Source organism: Notothenia coriiceps, unplaced genomic scaffold (genome assembly GCF_000735185.1).
Source record: "Notothenia coriiceps isolate Sejong01 unplaced genomic scaffold, NC01 NC01_scaffold00034181, whole genome shotgun sequence".
NCBI lineage: Eukaryota > Metazoa > Chordata > Actinopteri > Perciformes > Nototheniidae > Notothenia > Notothenia coriiceps.
This window is the reverse complement of record NW_011366882.1, coordinates 20,691-35,260: the sequence shown is the minus strand read 5'-3', so window position 1 is coordinate 35,260 and position 14,570 is coordinate 20,691. Positions and strand designations below refer to the sequence as shown.

The 14,570-nt window shown below is 36.9% G+C and overlaps 2 protein-coding genes across 2 annotated transcripts; both read left to right on the top strand.

The window, feature by feature from the left end:
- The first annotated feature begins 42 nt into the window (after nt 1-42).
- On the top strand, nt 43-2,714 carry LOC104962018 (uncharacterized). The gene is made up of 5 exons (XM_010790402.1): nt 43-91; nt 1,073-1,159; nt 1,624-1,899; nt 2,250-2,349; nt 2,437-2,714. The coding sequence occupies exons 1-5, from the start codon at nt 43-45 to the stop codon at nt 2,543-2,545; spliced, it is 621 nt and encodes a 206-aa protein (XP_010788704.1). The 3' UTR covers nt 2,546-2,714.
- A 3,061-nt stretch (nt 2,715-5,775) lies between these two features.
- Nucleotides 5,776-11,775, top strand: LOC104962016 (sialic acid-binding Ig-like lectin 10). The gene is made up of 10 exons (XM_010790401.1): nt 5,776-5,913; nt 6,366-6,474; nt 6,808-7,218; nt 7,515-7,835; nt 7,979-8,305; nt 8,851-9,132; nt 9,214-9,492; nt 9,609-9,720; nt 9,814-9,883; nt 10,280-11,775. The coding sequence occupies exons 1-10, from the start codon at nt 5,776-5,778 to the stop codon at nt 10,664-10,666; spliced, it is 2,436 nt and encodes an 811-aa protein (XP_010788703.1). The 3' UTR covers nt 10,667-11,775.
- Nucleotides 11,776-14,570: the final 2,795 nt, after the last annotated feature.

Below are 14,570 nucleotides of genomic sequence, written 5' to 3'. Positions count from 1 at the left end.
TTCTAAGGCTTCGCTCCGAGGCTCAGTCATTCATAAATAAACATGGGGCCACAAAGGGCCACACTGTTCCTCCTCGCCCCAACAAATATGGGTGAGGCTTTGAGCTCCGTGGCCTTTTCAATCCCCCATGGACAGTCGCTGTATGCTGAATGGGACTGAGCATATTCGATTATTTTGTATTGATTGAGAACACATCCACATTATTATTTTTTTCATTATAACAAAAGGCAGGAAGTGATTTTGGGAGGGGGAGATGCGGAGAATGAGGACCAATATGAGTCAAATCTGTCACAGTTTTGAGACCCAAGTAAACGCTTCAGAGGCCACAGAAACTAGAGTACCAGAACAGTGACTTTGCATTTCTTACCCCAATGGCCACAAATCTGCCTTTCAGAGCATGACACTAGTTCAAATGTTTAAATGTATTTTCCCACCTTCAAGGCAGCCACGGGTCTCTATCCATTTCACTACCAAGAAAATCTAAATGCTTAAAAATGTTACTTGCTTTTGTTTTTAAAGTCACATGATCATCTTGTGGGACTACATAAAAAGTGTTTGCATTTGATATTTGACAATGTGTCGAATTGGTTCATTTAGGTTTGATTGACAGACCTTTAGTTTATATGAGGCATCACTGTTTGTTCAGCACATCTGTGTTATTGATTGAATAAAAGGTTTGAGAACATTTAAGTGCACTGGTCATAATTAAAGCTTCAATGACAATGTGAACGTTTTTACAAAATGGACACTCATACCAACAGTTACTTTGATATAACGTGGACTCAGCATTAGTGATACTGTATGTATATAATGATGAAAGGAGAACGCGTCTTCTTATAGAAAGAAAGCTGAACTACACTAATATAGCTGTATTATCTTGATGATAGTTTTGCACATATGACTACTGGGCTTTACTCCACTTTAGAAACTGCTCGATTATGGCAAAAATCATAATCTCGATTATTTGGGTCGATAATTGATATCACGTTTATTAAAAACGATTTACTTTGAAAACGTCNCAATACTCACAGGTCACATTAAGAGTCACAGTCTCCTCTGCAGTGATGTTCAGCTGAACACCACAACAGCAATGTTACCTGTGAGGTCAGCTTCAGAAAAAACATCACTGCAGAGGAGACTGTGACTCTTAATGTGACCTGTGAGTATTGTACATACTACACTTAAACACGTCACATTTTCTTAAAAAGGAAAGCAGTTATCAAAGCTCCTGCTGATCTTCTGAGAAATGTTTGAAGTTTTGCAGCTTTAAGATCTACATTTTGGGAAAGATCTGTTTTTGGCAAAATATCTGATGCCTTACTAACACCTTGTTCCTGATGAGGATCAGAAGATTGTTTAAAGGTCATATGACATGTGCAACGCATATTTATTCAATTGCTCCTATTCCTATGACATTTATTAACCAATTCAAATAACTTCCACTAATTAAAGTCACAATCTAGTTTTCCACTTATTTCATTAGTACAATTATTTAAATGTAGGAACACATGTAAGCACCTATGTCCTTTATGAATTGAAGTGAATGAAAGGGTAAGCAGGATATTGTGTGGTTACTCAAATGCTGCAGCTGACTCACACTGCTATGACTCTGTGTGTCAACAGTCTATCCAAAGATCCTAAATGGCTCAAAGTGTGAGGTTCAGTCGGGGGTCCTGACCTGCGTGTGCATCAGTAAGGGGATTCCTTTACCCTACATCATATGGCCGCTGTTGAATAACCACTCTGAGTACTCCGTCATCACCACTGTGTCACACCAAACTATCCACAGCACCCTAACTGTAAAGGACCACAGCAACACTGTTGTTGAGTGTGTCGGACGCAGCAAAGTTGGGGAAGTTCAACACACCATCCCTGTTATAACTTCACAGAAGCGAGAAGGTAAACACATTCATAACCAATGACTGATAACCAGCAAAAACATAGTTTCTGTTGGTCTTTTAAGAAACGGTTTCGTGAATTGATTCTATGAAAATACACATTATGCGTAAAATCGTATGAAATTGTGATCCAATAGAGTACATGTACTGTAATTTAACTGGTTTATCCTTTTCTTCAACTATAATTCAAACCCCACAATCATCTCTCATGTGAATATATTTGATAACTCCATCTGTGTATATTTTGGTATTGGTCACCTACAGGTACATATCCATAACATGGGGTGTTAGTAGCTATACTGACTTTACAGCATTAATATAACTCTTGTCACCCTCTGTCATTTCTACTAGCAAATCAACATGGACCAAGTGCACAGCTTCCCTGGGTTCTCGTTGCTGCTGTTTCTCTTTTTATAAATGTCATCAGCATAATCCTCATCATGTTCCTTTGGTATGTAACCACAGTACTGTATATCAACATTTATTGCTTGCAAGGCTCTGTCAATGCAGTTTTAGACAACATCTCTTCTCTCCAAAGGCACACAAGAAAAAAGGTGAAACCAAACCAAGAAGACAGAACCTACATGTCAATCAAGAAAACAGACGTGTCATCTGATTATGAAGTTATCGCCCAGCCTCTGAACTAACCAGCTTTACCTGAGTGTAGTAGAGGATGATTTTGATCGTATCGTCAAAAGTGCAATATTGTATTAGTTTCAAATGTCGACATTCTTTTCATTGAACTGCCACTTATATTTTGTGTTTTTACAGTATATTATATATATAATACCTTGTTAAATTCAACATGTATATTTTCTACTTTCTTGTTTATCACCTGTCTTGAATTCCTATTGTACAATGCCATGTCTTTTTATGCTGCTGCAACGCAAACATTTCCCAAATTTGGATCAATAAAGTACTATCTTACCTTATCTTATTCTTTTTTTTTCGTATTACATTAGAATTACCTTTATTTGCCCAGCAGAAGATCAGGGAAAGTGCAGTACAATCACAGTCGTTTGTAGCTTGTGCTTTTTCAGATATATTTATGAAGATTTGGAAAAAAAACATAAGTGAAATACATTGATTATTGTGTATATTATTATTTGTATTAAAATTGTCATTATAAAAGGATCAGTATTGTTAACAATGTGTTTTGCATTCATTCTGTACGCTTTACCTTTAAAAAGAAGAATTTATCCTGACAGGAAGAGTCATTTTAATTTACTTCACACAATTTTACATTACAACGTATCACAAAAAAAAGAAGAAAGTCAGACGAATATTCAACCTTGTCTGTCTGACCAAATGGCTCATTTTGTACAACTCCATTATGATGTAAAGAACCAAACCACAGGAACCACAAACCATAGAAACCATAGGAAACAGATTTGGTTGAAGGTATTCCCTTATTGCGTAAATCCAAAATGATTAAGGTCACACTTCTTTTAAAATGATTAAGTCAGTAAATAATCTCTCTGCGCTTCCACCATGTCTGCAAAGCCTTCTGAAATTAATGTCAGATAGCTTCACTGAAGTAAATTAATTCTGGACAAAACAAAATGTTGAAGCTCCGAGACCCTCATTGGTTTTGTATGAATGTTGTATCAGCTGGTTAACATAAAAAAAGATATTAAATAGCAAAGGTTTTTTTTTTATCATTCAGACCTTTTTATGCAAGAGGCAAAATATGCTTAGCAGAGTTGGAAAGCTAAAAAGTAATGACAGGACATAATCAGCATTTTAGACGGGTCCATAAGAAAAAGCTAATAAATGCAGTAATAGCTACAACATATAAAATAGATTATGCTACATTCATAACCTTAAATGTAATATATTGCCTACTTTCATACAAGCATTAGCTGTGTTTTGTTGTGTTTGTTCAATGTCACACTTATAAGAAATGTTTTTTATCCCACATTAAAGTTGACAAAAATGCTCCTTCTTGTTCTCTGGAGGGGACTTTGAAACTCAAATTACTCAAAAAGTACACAGTAAAAGTAGTTCATATTATGTTTGCAAGTAGTCTAAGAAGTACTAAGTACAAACATGGCAGTTTCATAAACTACTTATGGAAGAAATGTTTTTTAGACCACATTAAAGTTGACAAAAATGCTCATTTTTGTTCTCTGGAGAGGACTTTGAAACTCTAATTACTGAAAAAGTACACAGTAAAAGTAGTTCATATTATGTTTGCAAGTAGTCCTAGAAGTATTAAGTACAAACATGGCTCCTTCTTGTTCTCTGGAGGGAATTTTGCCATTCTCAAAAAGTACACAGTAAAAGTAGTTCATAGTATTTGTGCAACAAGTTTATGAAGCAATAAGTCCTACAATTTTTCTCATAAATTACCCTGTTCCTCAATCGCAAATAATAGAAATGAACCACATGCCTTCCTTTACTTTGAAATCCAGCTTCCCAGAGTTGTTTTATTGCATTACCGTAAACCTGTAACTAATCGCGCACTCAAAAGTGAAAGACGGCTGGCTTGACCGCAGTCACTTACCAGCGTGTGCTGTGTGTGTGTGTGTAACATAACTTTGATATTAATTAGCTACTTTACATAATGAAAGTATCAGTAAATAGTGCTAAACTACTCAACAACAAGCAGGCCTAAGTTCTGCATTCAAACATTCTCACCTTGTGACTCTGTTTGTGTCGTCCTTGTCAAAAGGAGACTCTTTGTCTGCTGGGAACTATCACAGACTTGTTTTTTAGTACTTTGCCATATTTTTTGTATTTTGTCTGTGGACACATGTGATTGTAAAAGAGTTGTAACCATGCAATCACGAAACTCCTGGACTAGCCTCACGACCCTCTTTGATATGTTTGTTGGGTAGGGATTTGATTATTTATGTTTGCATTTGGATATTCGTTTTATTTTTTTATTGAACACCTGGCTTCTACAAACACGTGTACAACATAAAAAACCCTTTGGCAAAAGTATTAGTATTCAGTACAATTAAAAGTCAAACAACAGAGTCCTTGAAATTGCTCTAACCAAAATGGAAGGCACGTGTTGCAGGAGAAGGCATCTCAGCCAACTTGTAAAGGGCAATCAGCTGTGAAGTTGGTGCCGATCAGGATTTCAGAATACATTGTCACAATGTTCATAAGTATGCAGACATATTGACCTATTTCAAGTCGACCTTTCTAGCCTCTTGCATTGCAGCGACTTTACAGAGAACAGTATCTACTCAGATATTGCAGAATAAAAAACAGAAAGACACACAAATGCAGAAGTGCTTCCTAAGAGGATGCATGCAGTTGAAATGGGGAAATGCCCTACTTTCTTTATGAGCCTTTTGCTATCTATCACAAGTTAATGTTTTGAATTCATAAAACACTGTTCATTTGGCCATCATCACTCCATTCACTGCAGATATTAGGAACACAGACCATATGCAGCAATGCACATTATGAGATTTAGGAAGAAGATATAAAGACCTTTCATACGTCGTTCAATATTAATGCTTGACAGAAAACTATACCAGTACTTACAATCATTTTCTGTTGTCTAGGATTTAACAAGATTGTATATATATATATCAAATCACAAGTATTGTATGTAAATATGTAAATAAATATTTACATATTTCCTTTTCAAAATATTGACATAGTCACGAGGATGAGGTTGAGGCTGTGGCTCAGTGGATAGTGTGCTGGACTTCAAATCAGGGCATAGCAAGTTCAAGTCCCACTGCAGTCAGCATGTCATTGTGTCCCTGGGCAAGACACTTCACCTCAAATTGCTCCTGTGGGGATTGTCCACAATATTGAATGTATGTAAATCGCTTTGGATTAAAGCGTCTAACAAATGACATGTAATGTCATGTAATGATCTGAAAAAAACAAGCAAACGAAAAAAGTGTTGCTCATGCTAGGTGTTGGGAAACTCCCTGAAACTTTGACGTTGCATAAGAGGGAAGAAATAGATGAGAGAGGAGAGGAAGAGTCAGGTCATAGCAGAGACACTCAGCAGAGATCACTGTGGAGAGGAGACAGCAAGAAACAGGTAAGACACAACATCTATATTTATGTTTAAAATAGCCTTTTGGTCACATTGAATTTGTTAAATGGAAATGTTATCTCCTAGCTGTATCACAAAAACGCTTTTTGACATACTTTGACTTTCTGGTAAAGTGAGGCTGAACTCAGTTTATGAAAGAGTGCTTGGGGATGGAATAAGTCCTTTTGAAATTTTTTTATAATGATATATGTCACAGTTATTTCAGTAAATTAATTGGGGGGGAGCAAAGTTGCAGTTTTCAAAAGCTAACACTAAAGTTCATAAGATATTTTGAACAAGTGTCACAAAGTGCTTTAAACTAACAAATGTCAGGGAAGTCCCACCCCAGGGTAGAGTAATCTTGCGATTATCTTAATGTGCAACGTCCTGTATTAAGTTATGTGTCAGCGGTGCAGCTTCCCTTTGGTTCACTTCCTCTATGTTTGCTGCACTTTCAGTGTCAACTTTGTCCTGTGAAGACTGACGGTCTCAAGTATCAAATCGGGATGTTTGTTCTAATCTGTGCAACGCTGCTTTTCTCTGTGAGGGGCATCCATGCAGAAACAGGTACTGTATGCATTTGTACATCATGTTGTTATGCCAAAAGGAAAGATTTAAAAAAATATAATGCCAATAATGTCATGATAAGTGTCCTTTGTTTCATTATATTCCTGACATGCTTCCAAATTACGTGTTTTGTTTTTCCACCAGCTCATAAGTAACAAGTCCTTGCAGCATTGATCAACTAACTTCATTTAGTTGGCCTTTTTGTTATAGCCTATGAAACAAAAATAGTAATATAGCAGCCTTTCTTTACCATTTATTTAATCAGAATGTATTTGATTTCATGATATGTTGTTGAAATTAAAATAACCTATATCCCTGATTTTGTATTAACAGGTGCATCGGTTTGGGGAAGACAATACTGTGAAGCAGGAACATACTGTATCACTCTTGGTGAAGCAGATATAACAGCAGAGGCTGGACTCTGTGTTGTGATACCGTGTTCTTTCACTACTCCTGCAGCCTTTAAACCCAAACATATAGTTTGGTACAAATGTGAATCATCTACAACATGTGGTGATTCTGACATGATATTCCACACCAACAAGTTAAACACCAAGGTTCAGTCTTTGTTCAAAGGACGGGTTTCACTGTTGCAGCCTGATGTGAGTCAGGGGAACTGCAGCATCATCATCAACGACCTCACTGAGTCAGACTCTGGAAGATATAAACTCAGAGTTGATGGTTTACTGAATGGGAAGGTGGATGGATTTACATACCCTGAAAGAGCAGTTCTCTCTGTAAAAGGTTTGAAGATCTACAATACATATTCACAGTGAATATTTTCAATTTTGTACCCATGAAATGCACCAACATATTTGATATATTTATAGTCTCTATTCTGCATTAAGTAATTCAGCATTAAGAGCTTTTGTCAACCTCTGTGGGCAACCAGTAGGAACAGCAGCAGTTCCTGATATAACTTTTACTCAATGCCCAGTGCAAATGTTTAACCAAGTATCTGATATTTTTGCCCAGATTTAGGAGAAAGACGACCTTTAAGCTGTTGAACTGATTTCACTAACAGACTGCTCTGTCTTTAGGTCTGACCCAGAAGCCCTCAGTGATGATTCCTCCTCTGGCAGAGGGGCAGCCGACCACACTGACCTGCACTGCTCCTGGTCTCTGTTCTGGATCTGATCCTAAATTCACCTGGACATGGAGAGGAGCAGGAGAGAAGGACTCTCAGATCACAGGAAACATCATTGCTCTCAAGACTGAGAATCTGACTGCTGTCACACAGAGTCACAGCTCCACTTTGACCTTTAACCCTTCAGCTGAACACCACAACAGCAATGTTACCTGTGAGGTCGGCTTCAGAAACAACATCACTGCAGAGGAGACAAAGGCTCTTAATGTGACCTGTGAGTAGATCATAGTGTTTCTTTCTATTTCTCTGATTTGTGTTGGGGTTTCAATATAAACAGTGTTTTTGCAGGAAAGCTTGAAATGTAATGCCACTTTAACACTATACAGTATATAATACAGATTACATTATTTCTCATAGATGTGAAGACATTCATAATCTCTGGGAATACAACTGTGAAGGAGGGGGAGACTCTTAATTTGACCTGCAGTGTTGATAGTTTCCCTCCATCCCTCATCATGTGGACTAAATACTCTGACCGAAATATGCAAAATGGATCAGAACCAAGTCTTCAAAACAGCACTTTAACTGACCTGCAGAACGGCACCGAGACCTTCCTGCAGGAAGAAAGCGGAATCGGCATCCTCTCCATCTCAAACGTGACGCCAGAAGATTCTGGACTGTACATCTGCACAGCGAGACATATGAACTACACCCTGATGGAAAAAGTTAATGTAACAGTCACATGTAAGTATTTTGTACAACTGGTCTAATACAGAAAATGTCTTGCATTTCTTTCCTGTCGTGAAACTGAAACCATAAGAGCAAGTGTTTTGTGACAGCTGAAGATACATTCTGGCTGCACTGGAGCCTCATCTTTAGACAATAATAATGATTGGGATTTCTGTCTAAACTATACCTTGTTTATAGTTTGGCGCCCTCTAGTGTTATTTTAAAAGAAATAGAAAAAACCCTGGCCAAAACGGTATGAACGCAATCAGGAAAAAACACTCATACACAGTTTCCTTATTTCATTTTTCTACTGTAGATATAATTCCATTTTCAACACAGCGTATCACACATTTGTGTTTATGTTCACGTTTGTTTTGCAAATTCATTTATTATTGTACCTATATTTAATGTAGTATTACAGATAGCATTTTACTGAACATATATTTGACAGATATTCCAACAATTCATGTGTTTGGGTAATAATATGAAATAAAATCTTCAATGTATTTTCAGCTTTTATTGCATCTTAACTTTAAATATTTGGTTAATGTGCTTCACAGATACGAGGGAAACTCTGATCACTGGGGATACAACTGTTAAGGATGGAGATTCTCTGAATTTAACCTGCAGTGTTGAAAGTTTTCCTCCGTCTCATATCACATGGACTAAACCTGGCTTCAACACAAACCTGAACAATGGACCTGATGCGTACCTGCAGAGCAACAATGGGTCAGCCACACTTGTCATCCCTAATGTGACCACAGAATATTCTGGACAGTACAGCTGTACCGTGCAACACTTGGACACCACGGTGACTATGTATGCTGATGTTACAGTGACTTGTAAGTAGATGGTACTAATTCAGACGCTTTTGTTCACATTTCAGTATTTTTTTGTAATTTCTTGTGATTTTGTGTTTACAGGGTTTTCAAGGATCTTCAACAACTCTGAATGTGTGGTTCATTCAGACATTCTGAGTTGTGTGTGTATCAGCGAAGGGTTTCCTCTACCCACCATCGAATGGCCACTGTTGAAGAAACACACCGAGTACTCTGTCTTTACTACTGTGTTAAACCACACAGTCAACAGCAGCCTTACTTTAAAATATTATAGCAACACCTCTGTTGAGTGTGTAAGCATCCATGAAAATGGGGAAGCAAAAAAAACCCTCACCATCAGAATAAACACGATGGAACAAGGGGGTACGTGTTGTCAACTAAAACACTCTAGTTACTGTAGACAACTGCTTTATTTTTGCATAATTAGACTATCAGATTGATAAACACAGAACATTTCTTTTTGTTTCTTCTGATTGCAGGTCAATCCAAAAACATATTAAAACTTGTTTCACAGCTGGAAGTCATCATTGCCTTTTTCATTGGGTTACTTCTGTCAGCAGTCCTTTGCTGTTTTGCCACAAAATGCCACAGGTACACTTAATCAATAATCAATACGTAGATTCTTTTGTGGATAATCTTCATACATAAATATAACTGATGTTTTATATACTTTCTCTTTCGTAGAAATAAACAGAAGAACTCTGGAAATCTGGAAGAGACTCTGGGGATGGTGGCCAGTCAAGAGGATCCACTGGTATCTATAGTCTTTCTAGAAATAGTGTGTGTGTGTGTGTGTGTGTGTGTGTGTGTGTGTGTGTGTGTGTGTGTGTGTGTGTGTGTGTGTGTGTGTGTGTGTGTGTGTGTGATGAAAACCTCCAATCAGAGCCAAGGAGTCTTTTAACCCCAGTATCAATTGCTCAGATCAAACTTCTATGATAAAAGCAGATTCATATTGTGATGGAATACAGTATCTCCAACAAGTGTCAAGTTATTTTCTAAATTCAAATTGTAATTATGCTATGATTTTAAAGATAGGGTTGTCAATAATGTATATAATATACCAGATATCAATTTGACGTGTCTTGTACACAATCTTGATGAAAATAGCAGCTGCTGAATGAGTGGTATAATTGTACGTTGTACCTGACAGATAGATGCTGGTCAAGCAGCGGAAGATTATCAAACCTACCACCAAGAAGCAGCTGAAGAAGAAGGAGCTGTGGCAGCAGAGAAAGGAGACACTGATCTCAATGGAGGACCAAAAGAAGTGGAGTACGCGAGCATTGATTTCTCCATGTTGGAAAGAAAGAGTCAGAGGGAGGCAGTAAAGAGGCCAGGGACCACAGAGACGGAGTACGCTGAAATTAACAAAGGAGTAAAAGAAGAAAAGGAAGACAATAGCGGAGAGGAAGGTTATATGTTGGAAGAGGAGGAGGCTGTGGTTATGGAGGAAGAGGAGACAAAACATCATGAACATGAGGAAGAGGAGGATGCTGCTGTGTATTCTAATGTGAAGGACATCATGGCTGAGAGTTGAAGGCTGTTACATAGTGGAGTTGCTTACGGATACAATGTCTCTTGATCTCATCAGCTGTGGTTGAAATGATGGACTAATGATGGATTTTCATTTCTGTGGATGAACTTTGGCACTGATATCTTATAACTCCAAATTCAGCCAGATTTACTGACGTCACCAAGACACTTCACATCTTTAAATGTTAGAGTCTGTGCTCATCCGTTCATTGGACTGGAAAGTCATTTCTAAGTGGTGTTGTGCTTTAATGTGTTTAGTTTTTAAGCTTTCCAGATCTGTTCCCCATATCCATGAAAATGTTGATGCTACCAATATATCAGTGATGTGTTAAGGGGCAACCACATCCATCCTCTCTGCTCTGAGAGCTGAAGTGTAATTTAGTTTGATACAATTTAATTCAACCACAATAAGCTTCTGTGCCTTACTTTCCCAAAGCTCTGTTGAATGGCAAACGTTTATTTGCCTCAGGGAAAATGTTTCTCTTTTTCCACATGACTCTAGGGATGTTAACGTCTGTCAGGTCTGGTTTGTAAGAACCTTTTAGACCATATTGAGATATATCTGATTCATTTTAGTGTTGTTTCAAAACAGGCTTGAAAAAACAGGAAGCTCTTTCTTTCTACAGAACCTGTAAACGTATAATACAGAATAACAAACATTAAAATAATCAGGCGTAACTGATAATGAAAAAACTGTTGTACTGTATGTCCGTAGCTTTAAAAATAAGTTATCATGTAGCAGCTTGAAGTGTGAAGAGGAAGTTATTAAAGAGGATACAGTGATGCCATAAAAGGCAATGTTTGAATGAATAACCACTTCAGGGACTTTTATGAGAGCTTAAAATAAGGCTTTGCACAAAAAATTAAATATCAAAACCATAGCGTTACAAGTACAGGTTATAAGGCTGCAACCAGTTAAAACAGTTACTAGGTTTTAAACAATACTTTTTATCTTTACGTAGTAAATGCACTTATTCGGGAGTTTTATATTAAAAAAACCTAATAATTAAACAAATGACTATTTGAAATGAGCCTTCATTATTTAACTGCAGATATTAACATGTAATACAGATCATTGAGATGCACTTTTCACTCTGGGAATAACGTGTTTCACATTACAGTGTAGAACGATGGTTTGTGTAGATATTTATTGTCTTCTAACATAAAAGTCTGATGCACTCTCATGGTACGACCGCTTTCTCAATGTTTTTCACACCTTCGGTCATGATAAACTATAAATAGACTTGCTCACTTCAAGATGTTTTATTTACTGTAAGATGCTCATTATCATCAAATACACAAACTGCATGATATCTGTGATATTTNCCGTCTCTATGTTGCAAGAATAAAAACAATACAAATAAATTACATAAAATAAACAAAAACTCTCAAAGTCAAGTGATAAGACTGGTCAAAGAACAACTCCAACATGCCAGGCACAGCTCAGATACAGGGTGTTGATCTCCTGAAGTAAATTATAAATGTTGCTTAAGATCTGCTTTCAGGATTATTTATCTCTTGAAATTTTTTTTCTAACGTTTTGTTTTTATCCTGCTAACAAAAAAGGCTGCCATGTTCAACTTGAATATCTGAGCGCTCATCTACTCCCCGCTCATTGAATGCGAAAACTCCACTTATTTAAAGTGCTGAATTTTCAAGCATTTTATGAATTATAAAGAAAAATGAGTTTGTTGATATATTACAATTCACAGGATATCTTAAATATAAAAAAAAGGGTAAAATGTTTGGGTTTCACCTTTATTGCCTTTCTCCGCTGGCTCTCTTCTCTCCGAGTGTCTCGCTGAGTCTCTGCTCTGACCCTCCTCTTCTTCTTCGCTCAATTTGTACTTTCTTCCCTTTTTCGCACTTCAAATGTTCCAGGGGCTTCTTTTACAATTAGCCCAGCTGACTCCTACCACTGAAGCTAAGATATGAAATATTCTCAGAGATCAATATCACAGATATCATTGCAGTTTGTGTATTGATGATAATGAGCTCTACAGTAAATAAAACATCTTGAAGTGAGCAAGTCTATTTATAGTTTATCATGACCGAAGGTGTGAAAAACATTGAGAAAGCGGTAGTACCATGAGAGTGCATCAGACTTTTATGTTAGAAGACAATAAATATTTGTTACACAAACCATCGTTCTACACTGTAATGTAAAACACGTTATTCCCAGAGTGAAAAGTGCATCTCAATGATCTGTATTACGTGTTAATATCTGCAGTTAAATAATGAAGGCTCATTTCAAATAGTCATTTGTTTAATCATTAGGTTTTTTTAATATAAAACTCCAGATTAAGTGCATTTATTACATAAAGATAAAAAGTATTGTTTAAAACCTAGTAACTGTTTTAACTGGTTGCAGCCTTATAACCTTTACTTGTAACGCTATGGTTTTGATATTTAGTTTTTTGTGCAACACCTTATTTTAAGTTCTCGAAAAGTCCCTGAAGTGGTTATTCATTCAAACATTGCCTTTTATGGCATCACTGTATCCTCCTTAATAACTTCCTGTTGGCACTTCAAGCTGCTACATGGTGACCTATTTTTAAAGCTACGGACATACAACAGTTTTTTCATTACCAGTTACGCCTGATTATTGAACTGTCACGTTTGCTGTATTTGCAACGTTGCAGGTTCTGTAGGAAGAAAGGTTTCGTTTTTACTAACCACACAGTGACTTCATCCCCAACATGAAGGGTTTTCTTTTTTCTTTTAAATTAAATAATACAAATTAAAAAAAAGACAAGATATTGTTCACTCTTACGGAAGTGTGAGTCAAGCAGACTCGAGTCATAAGGCATCAAAAAAAGGGAAGCAATACATAACGTCTTAAACAAGAACACTAACATGGCTATAGAGACCAATCTTGCTATATCTTTTATCCGTTTGAGAAAACTGACCAAATGCAAAGATGATTAGATGTTTAAAACTGATTTTGAAATTGTTTGCAATTAATCAAGCCTCCATATTTATACATATATGACATATACATCAAATGATGCAGAAAATAAAAGTTCAAGGTAGAACTTCCTGTTTTTCAAGTCTGTGATGAAACAATGCTAACATTATCAGAGATATCTTAGTCGGGTCTAAAGAGTTCTTACAAACCAGAGCTGACAGAAAGCCGGACGCTGACATTCCTAGAGTGACGTTGAAAAAGAGAGACCTCTTTCCTACACAGGGTGAAGGGGAGGGTTTCATTTTAAACCCTAGTATAATTACAATAATTTTGAACGAAGGCTCGACACTGGAAATATTTTATTCCACCACAATGTGCATCTATTTGTATCATAAAGGTTTGATCTGAGTTATGAGGAGGTCAAATCCTTGTAGAAGGTGTGTCTGACTGAACAATGAATGACATATTAATATATCTATTCAATTAGAGCTTAAAAATACTACACATTTATATTTTGGGCAATTCAGAAGAACATTTGTTTTTTGGAATGTAAAGAAATAAAAACGGCATAAAATACTTTTTGGAGTTTTATTTTGGTTATTGTTTTATACATGTTTGTCTAATAGATGCTGATATGAAACCAATGTTACGAAAAGTGACAGCATTTCCTGTTTCTGCTGGAAAGAGGGGAGTTCGTCCCAAAGCTTCCCTCTGTATTTACACCCCACCTGAAAAAAGGGAGCCTCATTCAGCTGTGAGTGTGACTGCAGACGGAGTTCACTCTGTCACCGAGTAGAAGTGGGTAGGGGGAAGTTTGGAATTGGGCCAGAGTGTCAGTGATTATCCACACCTGCACATGAAGTTACTAATCAACAAATTAAACTGCCCTCAGAAGACTTGACTTTATTGGCTGCATAATATGGTGGCCCAGAGATCTCAACCAATCAGCATCAAGTAAACCATGAGGAAATAACATAGAAAGACACAACTTGAACTGATG

Excerpts from the sequence above, each read along its gene's own strand:
- LOC104962016 (XM_010790401.1), top strand. The coding sequence starts at position 5,776 with ATGCTAGGTGTTGGGAAACTCCCTGAAACTTTGACGTTGCATAAGAGG. Across the intron at positions 7,836-7,978 it reads AAAGGCTCTTAATGTGACCT|ATGTGAAGACATTCATAATC; the intron begins GTGAGTAGATCA and ends TATTTCTCATAG. Across the intron at positions 9,133-9,213 it reads TGCTGATGTTACAGTGACTT|GGTTTTCAAGGATCTTCAAC; the intron begins GTAAGTAGATGG and ends TTGTGTTTACAG.
- LOC104962018 (XM_010790402.1), top strand. The coding sequence starts at position 43 with ATGGGGCCACAAAGGGCCACACTGTTCCTCCTCGCCCCAACAAATATG. Across the intron at positions 1,160-1,623 it reads TGTGACTCTTAATGTGACCT|TCTATCCAAAGATCCTAAAT; the intron begins GTGAGTATTGTA and ends GTGTGTCAACAG. Across the intron at positions 2,350-2,436 it reads ATCCTCATCATGTTCCTTTG|GCACACAAGAAAAAAGGTGA; the intron begins GTATGTAACCAC and ends TTCTCTCCAAAG.